The sequence below is a fragment of the Talpa occidentalis genome, unplaced genomic scaffold (assembly GCF_014898055.3).
Source record: "Talpa occidentalis isolate TD23 unplaced genomic scaffold, MPIMG_talOcc4v2.1 talOcc4.5, whole genome shotgun sequence".
Taxonomy (NCBI): Eukaryota; Metazoa; Chordata; class Mammalia; order Eulipotyphla; family Talpidae; genus Talpa; species Talpa occidentalis.
In genome coordinates, this window is record NW_023604861.1 from 98139335 (window position 1) to 98165159 (window position 25825).

Consider the following 25825-nt stretch of genomic DNA (forward strand, 5'->3'; position numbering starts at 1 on the left):
TGGCGGCCACAAGTAAGAGACCGAAGTCTCAATAGAAATTGGACCCAGTAAGAGCCTCTCCGGTGGCACAGCGGGTTGAGCACACTTCTGTGAAGCTGTCAGCAGCCTCCTATGAAGTGCAGGTTGGATTCCTGGCCGGCCAGGGAGATACCCACATGGCGCGGCAGACCCCTCCTGTCTTGCCCGCTGCTCCCCTCAGCAGTGTTTTCGGTCCATCTGCCTTTTCTGGTCCCTGCTGTCTCTGGTGAATTCTCTCAGCCTCCTGCACCTCTGGCCTGTACACCAGCTTTTGTATAAGTAAGTAAATATTTTAAAGAAAAAAAAAAGAAATTGGACCCAGTAAGTGTGACTTGGAGGCTTTCCTTTGAGGAAGGGCTCACACAGACACACCACATAACTAGGTGTACACCATTACTGCTTATTGTTAAACCTCTAGAACCATAAATGTCCATGAATAGATGAATTCTTAAGTCATGAAAGGTAGATGGGATGGAGCCCTGGCAGCTTTGGTGTATATCAACCGGAAACAATTGGTAAAGAAGGGATGAAGAGAAAGAAGAATAAACAAAGAGTACTTTTGACTTTTTATTATATTTCAGTATTGATTATTTTTACAATGACTACATTATTTTCTAATTAAAAAAATAAAGTCCAGTATGTTGTGCAAATATAAATGGCATAAATTAAGTTGCAACTCTATACATTTAGTGTAATACTTACATAATGATGTGTTAGATATACAAAGAAATAGGAGTATGGAAGGATGGCAGGACTCTAAAAACCCCATCAGATGGATCAGCAAGAACCCCACCTCCCAGAATCAGGGTGACGGGATTCTAAAGCACCAATGCCAAACACCAGAGTGGTTTTAAAGCCAGAACAGCTAGCATGAGAGCAAATGCTGAGACAGCTGCAAGCCAGCATCCTACCCAGCCTAGCCCTCTTATCAGTCCTCCCAGTTGTGGGCAGGAGATGCCACTTGCCCCAAGTTTCCAGGTGAGGAAATGAGGAACAATGGGGTTAAGTGACATGGTCCATGGGGATACATGTCTGGCCCTGGAGTCCATAGGGCTCCCAAGCATTGACTTTTTTCCCTCATCACATGGCCCAGAAGTCATCCTCAGATCTAAGGAGAAGCCCTTCCAAGCCAGCTTCAGTTAGCAACCTGACCATAACCCCACCCCACCCCCCCATGATATCAGACACAGGGACCTCGGGTCATGGAGACAGACATTTCTGGCAATTCCCCTGCCTGATGGTGGGGCTGGGGTCATAAGCTGACTGTTCTGGAAAGGATTAATATGACCAAATGCAAATGCATTTGAGAAGAGTCACATTGAAAGAAAATAGAATGGTGGTTACCAGGGACTGGAGCGGGAGGAGAGACTGGAGCATCCTCGTTTAATGATTACACAGTTTCATTTGAGGTGATAAAGTTCTGGAAATCTCACAGAATGTAAACATACACACACCACTGAACTGGATAAGATGGTACATTTTATGTTATGTGTATCTGACCACAAACATTTTTTAAATAAATAAGTTCCTTTTAATTTCCCAGAAGGAGCATGTCACTGTCCTGGGAGATTTCCGCCTCGGAAATGTGACCTCAGAGAACAACTTACGCAAAATCTTGCTATAATTATAATTTAATTAAAGGAGATTTGAGAGCTTCCCCAGGAAGAAGTATTTGAGACAGATTTTTATTTTCACATTCATATTTTTCTTCATTTGGAATAAGCACTGCATTGAAAAGTGACTCACTAGAGTATTCCTTTATGGTATTTAAATAGTAAAAATTCATTCATGAACACTGAAGGACAGTACTCTCATAGAATAACAAAATACCACAGAAAAATAAATGAAAAGCTTGTATATGCCCATGGAACACACTGCACACGTGCACAAGGTGTGTGACAGGTGCTCCTCACGCGGCTTCACGTGACCCTGGCCTCACTGCCACCATCAGGCCTGAAGAGGGCAGGCGGGGCACACAGAAGCAGCCCCTGATGCCTTCCAGCTGACCCCTCAGGACCCCATTGGGTTCACAGGCTTGTCAGTCTATGGGAGATAAGGGCTAGGAACCACATGCTGAATTCCTAGTTGTGGCCTTCCTGGGCCCTGTGTCACGCACTGTTCTCAAAATTGAGTTTCTTGGGATAGATGTCACTGGGTGAGAAGTTCAGAATCTCATCCAAGGAGGGGCCTTCATCGTCTGGAGCAATTTCAGACTCAAACATGCGCTGCAGCAAGGCGTCCACAGTCCTGTACTCTAGGAGGAAGGAAAAGAGGTACACGGACCTGTCTGTGCTGGGGTGTGTGTGTGTGGGGGTCACCCATGTGGGCAGAGATAGGTATTCCTGAAGGGTGGCCTCTGAGCATGGCAGCCAGACACTTGTTGGAAGATGAAAAAGTCAGGAAAGAGGCACTGATCTCTCTTGGTGCTGATTCCACTGAGCTCCCCAGCCACTGAAGACTTGGAGAACTAGGAGAAAGTTCTCCCTAAGGCTAGAGGAGGCTGCATACCTTGTAGGGCTGCACACCCTGCTTCTATGGTCTGTGTTGTATTTCTGAAAGTTTATCATAGGGCACTTCAGCCAAAGTGCCAACAGAGACTGGTTTAGGTGTGCTCCACCAATTATTAATTCAATAAAAATTATTAAGGTAATTAAACAGATAGTTGTTAAGGACACCCAGGTCCAGGTATTTTGTTAGGTCCTAGGGATACAACAAAGGAAAAAAAAAAAAAAACAGCATGACTGCACACCTGGAGCTTCCTTTCCAGACTTCAAAAAAAAGAGATGGCAACCAGCAGTCACTCAATGAATATGCAAGTAGCATGCACTAAAGGGAGGAGAAGGAGAGCTGGATGATACACAGGAGCACCTGGCCTTCTTGTGGGTACCATGGGGCTTTCTTGAAATGCTGCCTAAGTGGAGGTGTGAAGGGTGAGGTGCTCTTAATTACACAAGCAGGGATGAGAGTGAGCCAAGGGGTGAAAGCAGCATGTGCAAAGGCCCTGTGGCAGACAAGAAGGAGCAGCAGAGCAGAGGCATTGAAAGGCAGAGGGCTGGAGTACACAGGCATGGTGACTGTGGTGGGAAGGAAGAGAGGCTGAGACAGAGAAAAACCAGGCATGAGGGTGTGGAGGCCAGGCAGAGAGCCTGGTCCTTATCCTTGGCAATGGGAAGCCCCTGTAGGTGAGTTCTGCATTCTGGAAGCACCTCACTGGCTGCAGTGAGGAGGTTGGCTTGGAGGAAGTTTTATGTTTGATTAAAACTCACTTTTTGAAGCAATTCTGAAGTACAATCCTTTCGAGGACTTCCTTTTGTTGTCTCCATCATCCCCACTAAAGACAGTGTTCTTGGGGTCCATGTCATCAATGAGCTTCCAGTCCTGCTCTTTTTCCCTTCGAGGAGGAAGAGGCAAGATGAACACAGGCACAAGGGTACACATGCCCTGTGTCATGCCCAGGCACACCCAGGGCTCTTGGGGGCCTCTGAGAAGCGGCACGCAGGATCCGGCACACAGGACCCGGCTGCAGCACTGGGCACTTAGAGATTAAAAGCGACCGGGGCCTTGGTGTGACTTCCAGCGCAAAATGTCTTGAGTGATGTCAGGGGCAACATGATATACTCACTCTTGGATCCCCACACCAAGCTCCTGGATCTTCTTCTCAATAGCAGTCTCTATTTCACTTTTTTCTAATGAATATGCCACAAAAAATGCCTCCAAGATGAACGCTATGAAGATACTGAGAGAGCAAGAGGTCAGAGTAGGTGAGTCAGTTGTGGCCCAGGTGACAGGAAGTCCAATGAGCTCCAGGCCCCAAAAGAAAGCAGCCTGTTGTCTCAAAGAGAATGCAGCACAGAGGGGAGAAGAGACAGACAAGCCAAGCGTCTCTCAAGGATTAGACGCAACTTGCAGTCATTTGGAAAATCATTCTTCCTTTATAGCCTTATTGGGCAGTGACTATTAAAAAGAAAATACAGTTCATTTAAGCTTAGGCTATATGTTTGTTGGAAGATGATTCTCCAAGGATCAGGTTTCTGCACAGCCAGGTTCCTCTGAGCAAAGGCATCAGAGTCAATTTAGGAATGACTGTCTAGGCGATCCTCTGGGACAGTAAAGCTTATTGCTGCCTGCCTCCCAACAGCCCAGGGCAGCAAAGGTAGAGACCTCCTTTGCCCTTCCAGAGATCTGCTTACCTTCCAGAGTAGAACAATGTCTCTCTCTTCTCCCTCTGCAGAGGGGAGAATGGACTGGTCCCAGGAGTTCCCCTCATGTAAGGCCTCAGCTGGCCCCCACCTCACTGCTCAGGGGCAGGAATAGACACTAGCACTATTAGCAGCTGCAGCCTTTGCCTGGAGTCATAGTGATCTTGGTCTCTGTGCCCAGGCAAGGTGCTTTCTGTCGGGGCCTATCCAGGGCCTATGCTTTTAGGCTAAGGCGTGAGCTTGCTGGAGGGGGTGACTCTTGGCCCCTTCACCATCTCTGACTTAACAGTTGAAGATGGAGCCCAGCGCTGTCAAACACCCACATGCTCTGGAGAGGGGAGGAGCAGAAACATCCCTGCAGCCTTTCATGGTGCCGCCTTTGCCTGCCCCACCTCTCCGTGGCATCTCTACCTTGCTCCCATAGGTCTTCCATGCAGGTCAAGAGAGACAGCCCAGTCAGAGCACCCACGGGGCTTCCTCTCCCCCTACCTCTACTGGACATTCCGGAGTCAAAATCAGCAGTACGGTGGGGTGCCAAAGCATGTGGTAATGAAGGCACAAGGGCTGAGCTGGCACCCTCAGAATGCAGGCCCCTGGCTCTGGAAGAAGTATGACAACCAGAGAAACACCTCTAAGGACGCCAGAGGGGAGTCAAATTCAGCTCCTATGAGGAACCAGCGAGTTAAAATGGAGATTCTTAGGCTGGAAGGAGAGCTCTTTGGAGCAGTTAGATGTCAGAGCATCTTCCAAATAGTAATGGAGCTTTCCCAGGGAAGAGGGGTCAGGACAGAACTCGGGCCAGGGAAGAGAACTTACTGGGGAGTGTATCTCCCTCACAAGGGAGCTGACCCTTAGGCCCTGCATCCTGGCAATTGAACAGATTCAAGGAGAGGGTGAAGGCATTGTCACAGAGGTGTTCTAAAGGGAATTCCATCCTGGTGGGGAAGGGTCCGGGGATTGGGCTGGGACCCAGAATCCTTCTGACCCAGCAACTCACAAGAGTGCATTATCCACGGATGGCAAGGTGCTGGCAGACACAGACGCACACCAACGTCCTTCCTCCCTGCACCCTAGCACCTGGCAGGGAGATGCCGCCTAGCCACCATGGGCATGAGGGACCAGCAACCAGTTATGCATCCTGAGAGAGATCTGGAATTGCCAGTGTGGGGGAGTTAACTCACTTGACGATGAGGATGACCACCACGATGTGGAACCCAATGAAGTACAGCTTGGCTGCCTGGTGAGTCACGAGGGCAAAGCCACTTGCCAGGAGTACAAAGCTAAGGAAGCAACCTTCCAGAATAGGGCAATGTCCTGAACTCAGTGCCACCAAGATGGACTCCTCCTCCCCTCCTCCGGGAATTCTACATTCAGCATCCCCCTGTGCTGTGCAGGGAGTGTCAGCACTTTCAGAAAGGATATCGTGCCACTGGTTGACCACGGTGAGCTCCATCAGCACGATGAAGGAGGAAGCCAGGTCATTGAAGTTGTTCTTGCAGTACCTGTCTCGCGCGAACACTGAGTCTTTTAGGGCTGGGTTCCCGCACACCAGGGCACCAGGGGTATTGGAATTCGGTTCCAAGAACTGGATTTTGCCATGGAAGGCTTCCATCCCAATGATAGCAAACGCGTAGTAGACTACCTAGGGTGGGCGGTACATGGTCAGTGGGCACAAAGAGGGAGCTACAGAATCAGGGGACAGGGAGAGTGTGGGACACCTGGGAGCACTGTGGACAACAGTCAGCTCAGGGCGAAGGGCCAGCAGGAAGACTGGCTGTTCTCATTCGGGGATGGCTGCCGTTCCCCCTAAGAGTCCCCACTAAGGTCCCAGTAAGGATCAGCCACTCTGCAGGGAAGCCTGAGCTGTCTCTGGAGGAGGACATAGGCTTGACCTCTCCCGTTGGCTCCTTGCACAAAGTCAAAAATGAAGCTGCTGGCAAGTTAGTGGGTTAGGTGCTCAATCCTCAGTTGTCCTCTAGGGGAAAAAATAATGAAGTTGGAGGTTTACCTTGTTTTTTATACCAGAACAAATCCCAAAGTTACCAAAGGGTTAAACGTAAAAAATCAGAAAGGAACAAGCATAAAAAAAAAAAAAAAACGAGTAGAAAAAGGCCTCACTATGCATGATGTAAAATTTAGAAACCATAAAATATTGATAAGTATGACTACATAAATAATTTAAAATTTCATATAGAAAAAAAATACAGCAAAACAACCAAAAAATGAAAAACAAGCAATGGGCAAGGAAAAATAATTACCCTTTATACAATTTTCCAAGATTTATTCTCATAATAGGCAAAGCACTCCTGCAAATCACATAAAAAATAAAATGAATAAAAAAGGCTAAGGATATAAACAGGTTGTTTGAAAAAAAAATAAGGATCAGTGGCCAAAAGAACATGGAAGATACTTGGTCTCATGGAGAGCAGTGTAAGCCAAACATAGCACCACTGTCCGCCCCGTCCCCATCAGATTGAAAAAAGTGAAAACATTTTATGAAGCCCATTTATGAGGGGTGCAGATACTACCAACCACTGTTGTTTGGATACATAGGGAGCACATCTTTTGGAAGGCAATAGTCACTATTGATCCAAATTTTAAATCCATTTGCCTTGGACCTAGAAGCTCCACTACTAGGAATGTGCCTCATAGATGCACAGAAGCACACAGAGGTACATGTGCCAGAGTGGTCTCCAACAATCATTAGTGATGGCAAAAAGGTGACACTACTCATAGTGTGCCAGTAGAGGGCTGGCCACATGTGTCCCTCATGGGACACTTCCATGGATGCTTTCACAGATGCATGTGTGCTGAAGGACATGCAACAAGATACTCGGTAGAATCAAGTTGTGCAACAGTTTGAATGGATCATACTATTTGATGGACAGTAACTGAGTAACTGTGTGTGTACCTGCATATGATATGCTTATTGTCAGCACAGAAATATTTAGGAAGAATAACAAGAACTCCTTAATAATGGTTACCTCTGGAAAAGAGGCACATGGGGGATGGGAACAGGTGACTTATAGTCTACTCTTCATTTTTCTCTACTCACTGAATTTTTTTTTACCATTTTAACAGAAAAGTAAGTACCCTGTAGCAGAGCATCTGCATTTGAGCTCCTGCGTCCATAGAGTGGAATCATCTCTGAGCAGGATGCCCCAGCCCCACTGCAGCCTTCTGTGGCTGCATTCTGACCATTTAAGGCACAGGTAGACACTCCATGAGCAGAAAAAAAAAGGATGTGAGGCTTGGGGCAAATGAAGGGCAAAAGGAACCTATATCCCTGGGAACCATGTGCTAGCCAGAAATACCCATACAGGCGTCAGTTTACCCCACTGAGGTTTTAATGCCTATCATAGCAGTAAGTGCACTGTTATAGGGCAATGATATATTCCCGATGTTTCTAGAAATTTGACATATCTAAAAATGGCTAGAGGAAACCAGAGAATCTTATTTCCTTAACATCCCTTAAAGTAAGGCTAAAGGAGAACTGCTGAGGAACAAGAATAGCTACTCACCAAGATGAGCCCACCGAACGTCAGCATTGTGGGGCCGATGTTAATTAAGGTGGTCACGATAACCCGGAATCTAGGATAAAGCATAGTTCCTGAGGCAAGGCCAAAGGGGAGACGTGAGCCCTGCACTGATCCCACCTGGCAGGTTTTCCCCAGCCCCCACACCCAAGCCTGGATCTTCTCTTTCAGTGCTCTTGGAAATTTGCTTTACAATTTGTCAGAATCATTCCATCTACCAGGCTGTGGGGGAGTTAACTTGTAGTTTCTCCTGAAGCCCACTAAGGCAGTATTTAAAAACTTAAGAAATCTCAACAGAAACTTTACTAGTAAGACGTAGGTGGGAGTTGAGGCTAAAAAACTAGTTAGCCTCATTTGCTTTCTTTCTCCACTTTTTTCCCCCCATCAAAATTCAACCTGCTTTAACGCTGACCGGGAGGTTTAGGTTGACAATGGATACTTTTTGGAGGAGCAGGCCTAAGATGGCAGCATCTCCCCACTTTCCTTGAAAGAAATCTGATATATCAAAAAACAGGGTGGGGATTCTCCAAGCTTTGGGGTCAGACTCCTGAGTGTGTATCCTAGTTCTGCCTCTTTCAAGCTGTGCACTGTTGGGGAAGTTACTTAACCTCCCTGAGCTTCATTGCCATCACCTGTAAACTAGGGATAATAAAAGCCCCTACCGTCAAAGATTGTTGGAGGGATTTAACAAGACAATGGTTAGCACACTCAGGTTAATATGGACTCCCATCATGAGCACTATTCTCTGGTTGGGACTGCATCGTGGAGACGAAAGTGCCCTCTGGAAGCTTCCAGAGCCATTTGAGTGCTCTTCACCATCTTCAGGGCTTCCCTCCAGTCCCAAGACCCCCAGAGAAGCCCAGATCGACTACACAAGCGACATTCAGGGTTCACAGAAGGGCGTGTTTGCATTTCTGAGACAGGAATGGTTTCCACCAAACCCGGATGTGAGAGACCACTCAAGTGAGGCCATTGCCCGTCCTCCACCTTCACCTCTCAATACTGACGATGACCCTTAGGAGACGGAGTATTCTCAATATCAACACAATATCCAGTATCTGCTGGCTGTTGTATTTTCTTGCTGGAAAAAGAACACAATCATCTAAGAGTCCATTTTTTGAGCGACTCTGCCTTGTCCCTCTGATTTGATGAGGTCTGAGACTCTGGCTAGGGAGGAAAATGTGCTTTATTTCAACAGCAGGAGGATGGATCTGAGCAAAGAGAAAGTGAGTGCTGTCTTGAATCACTAGCACACCTCCCACTACCCCTCACCAACATCCCCAAACTCCCAGCAAATTGAGGCCAAGCCAGGCAAGTGAGCTAATGAATGGTGAGCGAGGGTGCAGAGTTCAGATTGATGAAAGTTGTAACCAGGGATCCAGTTCTACAGAACACATTTCAACAAGCCCTTCCCCCGACCCCAGCATCCATTTTACAGTTCTGTTAAGAAGCTGCACTTTCTTTTTTTTTTTTTTTTTTTAATAGAGGCATGTTTTATTTATTTATTTGTTTGTTTGTTTGTTTTGTTTATACATGCACTGGGTACAGTCAGAAGCGCGGGAGGGTGAGAGAATTCACCAGAGCCAGAGCAGGGAGCAGAGCAGGCAGAAGGACCAAAGTACACTGCTGAGGGGAGCAGCGGGCGGCAGGAGAAGTCTGCACGCCATGTGGGACCCTCCTCCTCCGGTGGCCGGGGAGCAGCCGGGGATTGAAATGGCGCCGCAGAGGCCGCAGGCAGCTTCGCAACCCAACACTCAACTGCTGCGCTACCGGGGAGGCCCAAGAAGCTGCACTTTCACTAGATAATGCCCTCTGCCTGCAAGAAGGAGAAGGATCCAGGTGACTTTGGTGGGATCTGTAGTGGGGAAAGAACCAGAAGACAGTGGAGGGAAGAGGGAGATGGCAGGGACAATGCAGAGTTCTGCTCTGGTTAGACCCTAGGTGGGGGCCAAGATGGGCAGAGGTCAGAGGTGTGGAGGTCAGCTGTGACACCAGGGCCGGCTTTGCAGGCTGACCAGGTGAGTGCAATAAATCCTCACTTAACTTGTCAAGAGGTTTTCAGAAACGGTGACTTTAAGCAAAAGTATAAGAACAGCAAGCGCTCAAATAAATTGTTGCACTTGACTTCAGCCAAGACCCTGTTTTTTGTCATCAAAGTTATATAACAAAAGGCCACTGAATGAAACATTGTTAGCAAGGGCCTGCTGTATTTGGTGTGATGGATGTCTGCAAAGGGAATCTCCAACAGACAACTGAACACAGACAAAGCTACCATCCCTCTCCAGGAGATGGAACTTTTTACTAATTCTTTTTTGTCCCCACAGCCTCTCCCCAAACACCTAGTGGGACACGGGGGCTCAACAAAGACTGGACACACAGTCCCAGGGGGTGGTGAAGTCGAGGGCCGGGGACACTGACCTGACTGGATGGTGGCAGTGGCCACAGTGACCAGCAGCGCTATGGTGATGATCAGCATGTCAAACCTAATGATGCAGAAGCAAAGTCGTGCAGGGTCAAAGAGAAGCCTATCGAGCTCAGGCTACAGTGGATTCCGAGAAGACCTCGAATCCAATATCTTCTGTAAAGCAATGATCCACCCACAAATCTGTAGTTCATAATTATTAGGTGATCAGATATGAAACAAGCCCTGCTTCAGTGACCCAGTCAAGGGAATATAGGCACATAGGGAGATGTAAGAATTAACTAATTCCTATCAGTTTAATTGTCTTGCAAATTAACTACATGCATGAGAGAAATTTGCTACATTTTCAACATAATCTTTCTTGGTATCAATTTTATGAAATGCATCACCACGTTTTACTTAAAGAGGAACTTCATCACAGGGTTACTTTTCAGACATGGTACCAAAGCACTGGACAACACTGACCAGCTCCCCTTGACCACGTGCACATGTACATCCTAGCAAGTTTCCTGGCAGTGAGAGCAGCACTCACAGAGCTCCAACCTGCCTAGCTGTGCACCGTGTAGGCCAGGCCTGCCTTGTGCCTGGTGTCCTGCGGCCCCAACACGTGGTTTTGGAGATGGACAGCTGGTTCGCAGCATGCCGGTGAGGCTGCATGGTCGGTAGTGGGCAAGGCAATGCCACAGGGAGACACAGCCAGCAGTGTAAAGGGCTTGCTAACAGTCCTCGTCACCCAGCCACACAGGCCAAAACACACATGCTCACCAGTTCCAGAACTGATTCCTTCCAAAGTAAGTTCTGGGTTCATACGTATACAGTTTCAGGAGAATCTCTATAATATAGAGAAAAAGGAAGAGCCATTCTGCATAGGAAATGAAGGGGTTTTTCTCATCCAGAGCGATGAAGATGGCATTTATAAGAATGATGACATCATAAACCCAGACAAAAAATCTGCAAGAGGGGAAAAAGAAGAGACCCGCTAGCATGTGTTTCCAGGAAAAGAACATGTCCAAAATCCTACCAGTGCAACTTGCTTCCCAGCATGTGATGACTGTATCCCCCACCCCAGAAAGCACATCTAGTCTGGGGCCCTTGAATAGCTCTAGGAAGCACAGCAGAAGGAAGCATAATCTAGAAGCCTGTCCTTTTTAAGGGTCAGACATAGTGTATTCAGAACTCTTTCCAGGCCTCCTTGGGAAACAAAAGCAGTGAGCAGAGGACTGATTGATGGCTTCACTGATGACACACATTCAGTGTAGACCAGATCCCTCTATTTTTAATGCTACTTAAGAGAAAACTGCCCCTTCTCACTTGCCTGTGCCGAACCATCTTCTGGACCAGGAGGCTTACAGATGACTGGTACACCCGTGGCATCCAGGTTTCCAGGGGGTGTGTCTTGATGTTGATGGTGACCACCTGGATGTTGAGGAGGTCAGCCAAACGTAGAAAGTTCATTTTGTCTGCAATGAAAAAGGAACCTCAAGATACGTGGCCAATATGATACTAAAGCCAAAGGGTAAAGCCAAGTCGGCATCGATTCTTGGGTTTGCATTTCACAGGTGAAGATCTGAAGTCTCAAAGGGTGAAGACTCAAGGCCAAGGAGCCAGTGAGTGGCCATTTCTCAGCTGTCCTCATGAAGACCCTCACCAGCCCAAACATGATTTTGTGAGGTAGTTGCCACTACCTCACTCCCTGACTTCTGTTCTGCCTTCTTCCTCACAAGGAACACCACTGCTTTCTTTTCTTGGCTTCTGTAGATAGGCAGGTGTTTTTTGCACAAAGATCTACATGGGCATTTTCCAGAAAGCTATGCTGTAGCACCAAAGAACACCTCCTCCTGGCTCACATCATTCATGGGACAGAACACCTGAGCGAACCATGCCAGGAAAACTTGTGTGTTTGGTGTGCTCTACATTCATCCTGCACAGCTAAACAGTATTCTAAGAACCACCTTATTCATCAGCCCAGAACCTGGGAGAAACTGTCGAGCAAGAAAAGCGCTTCATCACCAGCTTTGGGAAACAACTGTCAACAGACTGACTATAAACTAAGAAATGTTGCTTCATGTATCTCTTTTCCAGATGAGTAGCAGTTAGTCAAGTATCTCACCAACCTCACTATCTCTGACAATGTCTCCTAAAAGCCCCCGTTCTGGGTTTGGAGTATCTCACCTTTTTAGAGCATCCCAGGAATTCACTTGACAGAAGGAATCACAAAGAAAGTTCGTAAAGACCTAAAGATTCATCCACCCCTTCAGAGTCCTAACCATCAAGAAGTAGCAAAGGTGATAAATCATCAAAGGAGAATTCTCAAAAACAGAGGGGATGAAGCTTGGGCCTGGTTCTTTGGAGTGGAAGACAGAATGGGACCCTTCTCCTCAGGCAGGGCCCCTCACAGGGTGGTCCCTGGGCAGCTGTGGGCCCTGTTCTGGGCCCTCTGCTCTTCCCGAGGTAAGTTCTTAAAATTTGGAAACTCTGAGAGCAATGGACAGAATCATTTTCACTTACAATTGAATCTGGTATTGAAAAATTAGGACTTGGATTTTATATGCCTTTTTCATTTTGTTGTTTTGCTTGTTCATTTTTGTTCTCATGCCAAAGTATTGATCAGGCCAAAAATGAAAAAGCTTCACACCACAGGCAGGTTGAGAGACCCCGTGCTCAGCAGTTGCCCAGTGAAGCACATCTCCAATCCCACATCTGTAGTGGAACCCCAGGCCTGGCACCAGGTGGCACAGCTGTGAGTGCCAATGGAGGGACCAAGGCAATCTGCTCAAGGTCTGAGAAGCCTGACCTAAGCAGACAGAGGGACCGCACACCAGGCTGGCTGCTGAGGAGACACGCCCAGGGCTCATGTTAGGGCCTGTCATCCTACAGATTTGCGCAAAGGCCTCCATCCTGGATCCGGCATCTAAGGATGCTGGCATCACCCATTTAATGCTGTCTTGCCATACATTTCTCTTTGTGGGATTGACTTCCCCAACAAGTTTCAGAAAATCATCACCATTTCCTTCTGTCACACAAGCATGGAGTCTTAATAAAACCTATGGGTTCACAAGACTAATTTGAGAGTCCTCATCTCATTTGAATTTACAATTATAATCTTACTTTCCTGTCAGACCCTCTAAAATCCAATAGTCATTTGTTTGTTCCAGTCCATGGTTGCGATGGCTGGAGCCCATCCCAGCAGCTCAGGGGGCTGGCAGGACCCAACCCTGGACAGGACGCCTTTTATCACAGAAAGCATCACACACACCCACACTGACTCAGACTGGGATGACTGAGACACACCAGGGAACTTCAAGGGCACCTTTGGGATATGGAAGGGAAACAGAGCACCCAGGGGAGATCTGCACAGACATGGGGGAACGTGCAGTCTGTACAGTCTGTACACATACAGTGGCCATGGCTGAAGTCCATTTTTAATCCCCTCACGGTTACAGTGAGCTGACATTAAATAAAACAAGCTTATTTGAGCATCCACTGTGCTGCTGTTTGACCCATTCCTTTAGAAGCCCCTCCTTACCCCTGTTAACCCCGATTGTGAGAGCACAGGGAAAAGGAAGGCCAGAGGCCAAGGCGTCTTACCCACGTGCCCCTTCTGTCCCTCATCACAGATCCTCAGAAGGAGCTCCAAGTGGGAACTGCTGACATCTGGCGTCACGACCTTGACCAGCTGCTTCCACTGGGCCTCCTTAACCACGAACTCGGTGCCCACCTTGACTTTCAGAATGTTGAAAGCCTTTATCATCTTGTGACGTTTCAGGTATGCCAGTTTGCGGATCTCATTCTTTAAAAAACAGAATTGTGTTTTTAAAGAGAAAGATTCCAGAAAGCCTCATTTCTTTACTCTAAACATTTCAAGGTCATTGACAAACCAAAAAGAAATCACTGATGAGTTTGCTAATCAGCAAGGTATAGAATCCCTGCTCAGTTCCAGATACATGTCTGCAGAAACACATCTTCTTACCGAGTTTGAACGTAGGAGACCAGGAAGCATAATCAATGTGGTGAAAAATAGAGCAGCAGGAGGCAGCAGGTCCAAACTCCACTCTGCTCAGGAGGAAGGGAGATTCCAGAAAGGAAGGAAATCGGCTTTGCTGCTGAGAGAGAGGGAGACGCAGGAAAAGAAGACAGATATGCCAGTAAGTTAAGAAGGAAAAGGGAGCGGTGGACTGGGAGAAAGAAAGAGAAGTGGAGGAGAAAGAGCAGGGCCAGGGCAGGATGGACAGCTGGAGCCTGCCTGGAGTGGCCATCTGCCCAGTCACAGGGAATCTTCCAAAAGGGGCAGGTTGAACAGCCATCCTCAGGTTACAGTTGGTCACCTACTGGCACCCCTAGGCTCCACTTCTGTAGGCACGTTACCCAATATCATCATCACTTGATTGATTACACAGCTAGACAGTAAATCCTTAAGGGTCTAGGCTGTGTCTTAATCATTAATCATATTAATCATTTCTGACTGCAGAAGTTTGTATAATCAGGGCACATAAAACACATTTAAGATATGCTTGCTGGCTGATGCAAGTGGCAAAAGATAGCCAAAGAAAACACTTTCTTGAGGGTGGGAGAGGCACAGCAATAGTCCTGTCCAGTCCTGACGGGAGGACAGTCAGAAGTAGTAAGCTCCCTGGGAGGCCCTGCATTGGGGTCAGGATCAGCTGAGGTTCCCACAGTGCACAGGACAGGTCAGACACCTTCAAAAGCCAGTTTAACCAAATCATAACACCCAGCCCCTCGTCCCCTTAGCCGTTAAGATTGAGTTGTCCAAATTTGATTTGTCCCCTGGTGGGAAAGTTCCTAGGAATGAAAAATTCAAAACAGAATCAAAAGCCACAAGCTATGTCTTTCCTTAAGGAAAATCAACCTCTCTGTCCAACTAAATTTACAATGTAAAAACAGTGTAGGTGGGGAGCAGTGGAGGGCTGGGGTGAGCTGGCTGAGATATCTCTGTGGATTCCAAGTTGTAAATAAAACATCACCTGCCCAAGTATTCAAAAGCCTCTACCCATCCAACACCTCCAGAAATTCTCCAAACATAAATCAAACAGGTAGAAACCAGGGCTTAAAGTGTTGGCTTTAAGAAGTTTCTGTTTCTGTTTCGTGAGAGCTTGGAAAGTATCCTCAGTACCCAATCAGACACAAAACAAGGAGCCAGGAGAAATTTGATGAGTTAGAAGCACGCACCTGCCATCACCCACCATATTTATATGCTATCTTACCCACCACTGGTAAAGAAACAACCTGTTTAGCAGAAGCGAGCAAGATACCAACTTAATCTTCAGACTTGCCCAAGTGAAAAGAAAAAGGACCCTTGCAAATATTTAGCAAATGCATTGATGAACCTCCCTGCCACTGCACCTGTCATGGCACCTGCCCCCACCCCTGATCCCCAACTTATGCATGTTACCTTTAAATGCTTCCTGTAATTGTTGTAGACCACAGCCAGAAAGACGGACATAAAGATGTAGGTATTGATGATGATGTATGCAATAAAGTACAGAGAATACCACCAGCTGAAGTCATAGGCAGGCATCCTGGAGGAGGGGGGAGAAATAGTTTTATGGTTTTTCATATCCTAGGTTTGCATGAAAAGCTGACCTGAGGTGACAGCCCACACAGACCAGCCACGTGCCAGAGACACAGGAAAACCCCTCATTCACTCTCCATGTGAAGGGATCTCAAAGTGATCACCGTCTCTAATGCTAAACAGCCTGCTCCAAGCCTTCTGAAATTCCTAGTTCTTTATAGAACTGCCAACCTTCAAAGTAGGTAGGTAGGACCTTGGGGATGGCTATCCCTTCTCCCCCTTCATAATGAGAAAGAAAATGAAGGCCTAGAAAGGAGAGCAAATTGAAAGGGACACCAAATTGCCTTGCTGGGGGCCAGAGAATTTTCTAACCACATTTAGACAATGAAAATGAAAGGGGCACTGTTAATAATCCCACCAGGACAAAGGCTTAACTTGGGATGTATGCTCAAGCCACCTTGAACAGAAATTGGTTTTCATCCAGGAGGGGATACTGGAGCTGCTGGCGTGGAAAGGGGGCCAGGAAGCTCACCTTCCTTCCCAGAGGGAGCAACAGCTAAGAGCAGGTTGATGTGATGATCCCACAGGGAACTAGATGACAGGAAAACAGCCCCTTCCCCAAACCGCAGCACGGATTAGATGGGTTTGACATTTGCGAGACATTTGTTAGTGTTCTGTGCATGCTCTAGACCCAAAGAGCTCTCTACTCAGTGTAGCACTGGTTGGTAACTTTACCTCCATGAACAAGATAAAACCATAACACCAAGAGAAATAGCCATTAGGAAAAGACCTATGACAATTTCCTCCTAAGTAATGTCCGCATGTATGGAGAACATTGTATGTGTTGGGGCGGGAGGGGCGGTGTCAACAGTAATCTTTACATTTCTTGCTGGTTTTATTTAGCCAGAAAACCACATCAGTGCTGAGAACAAGCCAGGATTCCTGTACTAAGATGGCTTAGGTTTTGAATAAAACTCAAGGAAAATCCAAAATAGAAAGTAGGCTCTAGTATTTTAAAGTTTATCTCAAAAGATGTACACTGTAGGGCCTCCCCGGTGGCGCAGCGGTTGAGCACTGGGTTGCGAAGCTGCCCGCAGCCTCTGCAGCGCCGGTTCGATCCCTGGCTGCTCCCCTCAGCAGTGTACTTCGGTCCTTCTGTCTGCTCTGCTCCCTGCTCTGGCTCTGGTGAATTCTCTCACCCTCCTGCGCTTCTGACTATACCCAGTGCTTGTATAAATAAATAAAAATAAATCTTAAAAAAAAAAAAAAGATGTGCACTATAACTTTCAGTGTTTTAAAAATTCACCTAAACTTAGTTTTAAACAGAGAGGTTTGGCTGTTATTAGTGCATGTATAGTCTTCAAAATTTTTGCAATGGACATAAATAAGTAGAATACATCACTACATTCCCTCTCAGCCTTGCTAGTGTTAGGAGGCAGCTGTTTTTAACAAGGTGAGTTCTGTTATGGAACCACGTCCACGAATATGAATTGGGGACCCACATACATGACATCAGGGCTGTTTGCAGCGGTGACCAGAACGTAGAGCTCAAAGGCTATCTCTAGGATGTTGGTGAAGTAGGATGATCCATCAACTGTTTTAAGGCCCCTAAGGAAGAACCAAAAAAACAGTGAAAACCCCACACACAAAAATGAGGCTGCAGTTGCCAAGACAATTTCCCCTTTCAAGAACATTCCTGAACAAGGAAGACAGCATCTGGTGAGAGATTGTGCCACCAACATGAAAGAATTCACATATAGAAACTTCCAGAACAGCACACTCACCTGTCCCCAAAGAGCTTTAAGGCCATAAGGGAGAATATCAGCACACTGAAAATAAACAAGAGGAAGACATAGAGGATGTCAGGCAGAGTATTCCGGATGCTTCGGAAAGCCCTTCGGATCTGTGAAGACAAAATTGAATTTCATTTACAAGAAATCAGCTTGGATTTTCTGCAAAAGTCAGAAGCAAGCCCTCATGTATCCTAATCATCTCCTTACCTGTCGACTTTCAGGGAAGTTGATTAGGAAGACTGGTCTTAAGACCCTTGACCACCGAATGCTGTGGATGTTGACAGCTTCCAGGGACCCGTAGATAATGAGATCAATCAAGGTCAGCTGTGAGAGACATGGGACAGAGATGTCAGCTTCAGCCTGGGGACCCCCTCTTTACCAAATGGTGGAAATTGACAATGATGGCTCGAAGGAAAAGAATATCAAGCAGCAAGTACAGAGGTGTGGAGACTGGGCCTTGGTGATTTAGAAGGAACCCTGGTTCGAGCATTTTGACTGCTTGCTGATATGCTCATCTTGAAACACCCTTAGCTATTGTCCAATACAGCAGTTTCAGAATACATCACCCTGCCTTGCTTGGCATAACTGCTTAGTATATATGCTTCCAGGTTTTTCTTTGGGTGTGTAATGTTCTCCCCTTTTTTCTTTTTAAAAAAGATGTGACCCATCACTTGTAATCAGGGAAATGCAAATCAAAACTACCATGAGATACCATCTTACACCAGTGAGAATGGCACATATTAAAAAAACTAGCAACAACAAATGTTGGCGAGGGTGTGGAGAAAAAGGAACTCTCCTGCACTGTTGGTGGGAGTGCAAACTGGTCCAACCACTATGGAGAGCTGTGTGGAGATTTCTGGACCTACTAAACATAGAGCTTCCATATGATCCAGCAATTCCACTCCTAGGTATTTACCCAAAGGACACAGAAACATCAATTCCAAAGAGCACCTGCACCCCTATGTTTATAGCAGCACTGTTTACAATAGCTAAGCTTTGGAAACAACCCAAATGCCCAAAAATAGATGACTGGAAGATGTGGTACATATACACCATGGACTATTACTCAGCATTCAAAAAAGATAAGCACATGCAATTTGCAGCAACATGGATGGCGCTGGAAGGGATCATGCTCAGCAAAATAAGCCAGAAAGAAAAAGAAAAATACTGGGTGGTCTCACTCATAGCAGGAATCTAGAAAACTTAAATAAGGGACCAGGAAAATGAATAACTATAAGAAAGTGAAAATCAAAATCAACAAAAACTATGAACCAGAGACACTCTATGGGGGGTAGGGGGCGGGAGGGGAGGGATTGGGGTCAAAATAAGGGGGTTGCAATTGTATGGGGAATATAAAAATAAATAAATAAATAAATAAAGCCAAGAGAAAAGAGTAGAAAGAACATAATGAAATTTGATTTTAATAAAACAATATACACCATAAAAAAATAAATAAATAAAAAATAAATAAAAAAGATGTGACCCAACTCTCCTGCAAGCTGTTCCTTTGCCTCACAGATTATCTCCCTGATAATAGTCACAGATGTGTTTTTAACGCTATTTTCAAGGGCTACCTGGATGGGCTACCTTTTATTTAATACGTATCTACTGTATGTGTATTTTTTCAACATTATGACCAGCTCAGCCATGTCCAGTCTGTGCTAAAATCTTTGAACACATTGTTCTTTCCTAACGATAAATTCCCAGGGGCGAAGTCTAGGATGCTAACGTGTACGTATGGATGATTTCTAACTGCCAAACTGCCTTCCAGAAGACACATGTGTCTGTGGGGCAGAAGGTGTTCTGTTTCCTCTTGATCTCACTAACAGTGTTTTATAGGTAAACACATGCTATTTCATTGTTGTTTTAATTACTGTTACTTAATAAGCGGTGAAGCTTTTTCATGTCCACCTTTTTTTTCCTTTTTTTTTAGTTACCATCACCTATCTCCAGCACATTTTCCTATGGAGCTTCTGTCTTTAATTTGGAAGTGCTCTTGATATTTTAAGATATTCACACTGCTGCATTTTGCTTGTTCTTCAGTTTGCTTGCAGCTGTGGTTTGCTTGCAGCTGTGCTGATGGTATTTGTACCCAAATCTGTCAGTTTTGCTGGAACCATGTAAATCTACTGGGTCCTCTTTCTTCAGTGTTTGCTTGACCACAGACTCTCAATGGCACTATAATGAACACTCACCACTATGGTTACCATGATGCAGATGTTTTTTGTATCCTTCCAGAAAACCATCTGAGGAGTGACTTTTGCAAAATGCACGAGTCTTCCAAAGAATGCAGTCAGACAGAGCACTTCCACTAGCGCGGTAGCCTGCAGGCAGAACACAGAGATAAGCAGAGTGCCCTTCTTAGGAGGGCCAGTTTTAATTGGAGGGCCAGCTTTAAATCTCTTGTAACTCCCTGAATACCACAATTGAGAATTAGCAGTGTCCCTTAATTTTACTGCAAGTTGCAGCAAAATTCTTTGCTGGTTGGAATGGTTTCTTCCTCTAAAAAGGAAACCTGCCCCTAAGCCACAAATTCCATGAGCCAAACTGGCAGAGGTTCCTGGGAAGGGCTGAGTCAGCAGACAGAGGACCCAGAATGCACTTTCCCAGGAAAGGGGAGGTCAAGGACAGCAGAAGCAGGCATTTCTATGTTTAAGTGCCCCATGTTTGTGTTCAGAATAAATATCTAGAAGTTCAGTTTCTCTAGTGGTAGAATAACTCCACAAAGATGTATTTTGAAGTGATGGGTCACTCCCTAGACATCACTGCCTTGCTGCTTAAATTTTGCTGGTTAGCGGAGAGAATGGAGGCCATGGGGACCCAAGTGATGAGTGTCTCCCTCTCGAGGTCACAGGCATCAACTCCAAACTCCCTGCAGGCAGATAGGTTTCAAGGCTGTGACTGCAGCAAATGCTTTGCCTGCAGTTACCATGAGGCAGTAATTCCTCCCTAACAAGGGCACTCAGCTCCATCAATGGGAGGAGGGTGGCAAAGTAAGAAGATAGGGGCGAAGGAGCAACTTGGCTTAGGCTAGAAAAGTGGTAAGATGTGGAGGAAGGCTGGAGGGAATGGACTCCTTAAGGGACATGAAGAAAGGGGCTTGCGCTGGACCCTGAAATCAACAGTTGACTCTCTCTATCTCCTAGACTTATGATCCTGGGCAGGCATCCTTGAAAGTCTTTAGAGACTCTGCTAAGGCCAGGTGTACAAAATTGTCTAAGGCAATTTCAAGATACTCTTGTTCAAACTAAGATTTGCATAGATCTTGGCTGAAGCACACCCACACCCCTCCTCTCTTAGCACATTTTATTTTAGAAATTTGAAGTACAAATACTGGCAAAAGAACACTCTGAAACTCAGGTAACCAACCCAAGGCCTCCAATGACCAATAACAGAGGGGTGAGAACTTGGGGAGAGAGGCAAAGTGTTGAGAAGACAACTGCAGAATTCTCACCTCGGCCAGGGTGCACTAGCACTAGGAGGGACTGACACTGTCCAGACTAGGAATGCACAGCTCTGCTTCCTCACACTTTGTTTGGTCTTGACAGTTCCTGGGCTAAAAGTATTCTGTCCAGAGACTTCATGAATTGTCAAAGCCTGATCACATGGCAGTACGGTGGCCAGTAGGCCACTTTGGTGGACCCCTATGAACCATAGTTGCGGCTTTCACTCCCTTGTGCAGTGTCAGGAATCTGGCATTTGATGGGCTCTGGCCATCAGGACATCAGCAAGTGCCAGGCAAGCCTAGGTTGATGAAACCTGCACATGAGATGCCCCTTCTTAACTTCCCCACCCCCATTGGGATAAGTCTATGCCACACAGAAGGTAATAAAAACCTGTTCTTTAAAGCTATGTGTTGACAGACTATATGTTAAAGGACCAGATAGTAAATACTGGAAGTGGGCCTCCCCAGTGGGGCAGTGGGTTGAGCGCCGTGCTGTGAAGCTGTCCGCAGCCTCGGCAGCGTGGGTTCTATCCCGGCTGGCCAGCGAGAATCCCACATGGCACAGCAGACCTCTCCTGTTGCGCCTGCTAGTCCCCTCAGCAGTGTACTTTGTCAGTCTGCCTGTTCTGTTCCCCACTCTGTCTCTGGTGAATCGTCTCACCCTCCCACGCCTCTGGCCTCTACCCCAGCTCTTGTATAAAAATAAATAAATATTTTTAAAAATAAATAAATAAATAAATAAATACTGGAGGCTTTGCAAGTCATTCTTTCCCTGCCTCATCTACTCTCAGAAGTAAAAGCAGTGTTTAGTCAGTAATAAACATGAGTAGTTCGTCGCTTTATTATTCAGACCCATCTGCAGTAGCTGGTTAGTTTATACATTACTCAGAATGACTTGTGGGGCCTCCCTGGTGGCGCAGCGGGTTGAGCACGGTGCTGTGAAGCTGTCCGCAGCCTCTGCAGCGCAGGTTCAATTCCCGGCTGGCCAGGGAGAAACCCAGCAGCCTCGTCCGCTGCTCCCCTCAGCAGTGTTTTCAGTCCGTCTGCCTGTTCTGCTCCCCGTTCTGTCTCTGGTGAATCCTCTCACCCTCTCACGCCTCTGGCCTGTACCCCAGCTCTTGTATAAATAAATAAAAATATTAAAAAAAAAGACTTGTGATCAGCTACTAAGCACCAACAAAAATACTCTAAGCAACTTTGACTATGAAAAAGCTGAAAATGTGGCAAGTCTAACAGTATATTACCACATTGTCTTTTGCCATTAAATAAATGTGTCTTGTTTCAAAGCCTTGTTTGTATATCCTATTTGTTCTGTGCAAAGACCAAAGCTTCCACTTGAAGTCAGTAGGCACAAGTCTTCCAACCCTCAGTAATAAAAATCAAATCAAATCAAATTCACATTTATTGAAATTTGACAAGGGAAGAAGAGGCCTGGGTACCAAATCATCCATGACAAAGTCCAGTGAGCCTTTCCAGTTTTAACGCTTACCAAGAAAGGCAGTGGAAACAATGCAGGCTCCTCAAACAGAGCGAGGGAAAGGTTGACACAGATGAAGAAGTATGTGGTGGCTCGCATTGTCCAGTGGTTATAAAAATAGTAAAGTCTGAAGAGGAAAAACATGAAGGAATTATAAACAAAGAACAGGAGTGAACCAGCACTCAGATTTCCAGTTAGAAGAGCAATGGCAGGTAAAATACAGTTACAGTTCTGGCCACACTTCCTTACATTCTAGGGAGCAAGGGGCAGGATCGAATCAAGCCATGCTACAAAACACTCAGAAAAAACCCCCAAGGCTATGATCATATCTCAAAATACATTCTCTTAACAGTTTTTAACAGTCTCAATGTAGAACTAGCACCTTCCTCACTGGGTGGGTGTGAGAATAAGAGAATGCTTTAGAGCACCGAAACAGTGACCCACACAGAGTGAAGCCCCAGTTAAGATGCCCTGCTAATGTGTGGGATGGTAGCCTAACCGATTTTCAAATGTGCATCATCCCATCTCAACACGGGAGACTTGGCGAGAACTTGGAACCACGCAGTTCTGTTCCTGGTGCGGGGAGGAGAGGCCAGTGCCCCCAAACTGCTCAGCAGGATCCAGGGATAAGGCATGTACAGCTTTTGGAGGAACTAAGGCTCCTTCCTGATTATAACAAATGTTTTTTCCTTATTCTGAGCCAAATCCTTGGTCTCAGTTCCACCCTTAGGGGGTGAGAGAGAAAAAGCTGAATTCTCATGAAGAGAACAAATGTACAGATTGTGTCAACAAGGCAACAGAAAGAGAAGGAACAAGTGTTCTTTTCACTTCAGCAGCTCTAAGAGGACTAAGAAGAAAAGGCAGTGACATGTTTTTAGCTTGGATGCCGATCTCCTGTCCCAGATGGTGTTTATTTACTCAGTATCTGTCTTTAAGGTATTTATTGAACGCTTCCCTGAGTGTGAAGCACCATGTTCTTATAACTTAACCAAAAAAGCATTGGATTTTATCCAAATCTCTGAAACATCCCCTAGATGGCTCTCAAAGAATTTGTAGAAACAATGTCTTCGGTTTGAGTTCAACTTCAAGATAGGAAGTGCTGGGCCTCCCTCGTGGCGCAAGGATTAAGAAGCAACCTAGGACTACAACCTAGGAAGCAATCCATAGCCTCTGCAGCATGAGTTCAATCTCAGCCAGCCAGGGAGCAATCCACATGGTGCAGCAGACCTCTCCTGTTTCGCCCGCTGCTCCCTTCGGCAGTGTATTTCAGTCGATCCACCTGTTCTGTTCCCCACTCTTTCTCTGGTGAATCCTCTCACCCCCACACCTCTGGCCTGTACCCCAGCTCTTGTATGCATAAATAAATAAATCTTTAAAAGAAAAAAGAATAGGAAGTGCTAAAGAACAGGTGGTTCTACATTACAGTCCACACTCTCATTACCTGATGGCCTGAGGAGATGTTTCAAATGGAACATTTCTGTTGTATTGGGCATCAGAAACATAGGCCGCTGCCAGGAGAAGGTCCTGTCCCAATTGGGAGAGAGGAAGTGAAGACAAAGTCAGAGCAGGGAAGGGCATTTTTCGTTGACATTTGTATGGATGTCTCAAGTGTAAGAGGAAACTCCCCTCCACGCCTCCCCCAACCCCATACTGAAGTAAACAGTATGAAGAGCCCAGCATGGAGGCCCCAGAAGCTCTCCTGGGCAGTAAGGGTCATGCAGTGGAGAGCAGCTGTACCACACTAAACCATCCTGAATTCAAACACAGTCTCTCAGGCAGGAACGAACAGGAAAGCACCACGTAGTATATACACGAGTACTTAACAATATCCATCCTTACATGTTTAGGACTTATACATACAAACATACAAAGACAAAATTGTATATGGACTACTTGAAGGGAGGTAAGAGGGATTTTAAATGATAATTTCAACAACTAAATTATTTCATTTCTTGGTAAGAAAGGAGTTTTGAGCCTAGCCCCTCCTCAAGGTATGACCCTACTCTGTACATACACGTACTTTGAAAACAATGAAATGGTTTCATATAATACAAGGCTTTACTTTTTTCGCTCAATATATGCTGGACTTTTTTTCAACAATAGTATGTATATATAGAGAGAGCTACTCAATCTTTTTTTAACAAATGCACCTTCCTTTAGTTATTTTTCTTTCCCTCTATTTTGAATACATTGAATATTTTTAAATAACTTACACACACACACACACACACACACACACACACACACACACGGTGCCATAAGGGTATTTTAGGATAGAGTATAACTTGTAGATGAAAGGTATGTGCATTTTCTATTTTGATAAGTACTATCAAATTGCCTTTCCAAACTTTATTTCATGTGCCTCAAAATAGTACATGAGCATATATGTTTTTTTCCCTTCTCACCAACATTAATATAATTTTAAATGGTTGATAATATCCTATCAGCCAGAGGAGCATCCTGAGATTTTAGGTTACGTTAGAAGGAAAAACAACCCAATTATCCAAGTCATCTACTCAAAACAGAGAATATCTTCCTGCCTGAATAGGAATGGAAATCTCCTATTAGTTAAGCAAGTCAATTTTCCTAATGAACATAAATGCAAAAAAATCATTGAAATATCTTAGTAAACCCAACCCAACAATGCATCCAAAGGATTATATACTATGACCAAGTGAAATTTACCCCAGGGACACAAGGATGGTCAACATTTGAAAATCAATGAATTCATCATGTCAGTAAAAGGAAAGATTTTTTAAAAAGATCATATCAATAGGTGTCAAGAAACCCTTTGACAAGATTCAACATAATTTGTAAGAAAAACTCTCAAAAAACTGGGAATAAATAGAACATATGTCAACATAATAAAAACCTACATGTGACAAAGCCACAGCTAACATTATTCTCAATGGTGAAAATTGAAAACTTTTCCACTGAGATATGGTTGAAGTCAAGGGCATTCACTTTCACCATTATTATTCAACTTAATATTGGAACCCCTGGTGAGAGCAATTAGGAAGAGAAAGATACCAAAAAAATACAACTAGGACAGGAAGAAACATATCATTATTGGGCCTCCCCTGGTGGCGCAGCAGTTGAGCCCTGGGCTGCAGCGCCGGTTTGATCCCCGGCCATGGCGCACAGACCTCTCCTGCCACCCGCTGCTCCCCTCAGCAGTGTATTTTGTCAGTCTGCCTGTTCTGTTCCCTGCTCTTGCTCTGGTGAATTCTCTCACCCTCCTGCGCTTCTGACTGTACCCAGTGCTTGTATAAATAAATAAATAAATCTTTAAGAAAAAAAAGTGCTTCTGTAAAAGAAATATATCATTATTTGTGAACAACATGATAATAATAATATAAAGTAAACCCAAAAGACTCAACTGAAGAACTAATTGAAACTATAAAT

General features: G+C 45.5%; 1 protein-coding gene across 1 annotated transcript; it reads right to left on the reverse strand.

Moving 5' to 3' along the window:
• Positions 1 to 550: 550 nt before the first annotated feature.
• Positions 551 to 23946, reverse strand: LOC119259205 (uncharacterized). The gene is made up of 18 exons (XM_037527837.2): positions 23862 to 23946; positions 22433 to 22547; positions 19694 to 19822; positions 17706 to 17822; positions 17490 to 17608; positions 17212 to 17313; positions 15586 to 15712; positions 13764 to 13965; positions 11491 to 11635; positions 10941 to 11126; positions 10172 to 10236; positions 8747 to 8834; positions 7739 to 7808; positions 5640 to 5859; positions 5399 to 5489; positions 3641 to 3754; positions 3285 to 3409; positions 551 to 2272 (listed from the first exon to the last, which is right to left on the reverse strand). Exons 2-18 carry the CDS (start codon positions 22517 to 22519, stop codon positions 2127 to 2129), a joined length of 2133 nt encoding a protein of 710 aa, XP_037383734.1. The 5' UTR covers positions 22520 to 22547; positions 23862 to 23946; the 3' UTR covers positions 551 to 2126.
• Positions 23947 to 25825: the final 1879 nt, after the last annotated feature.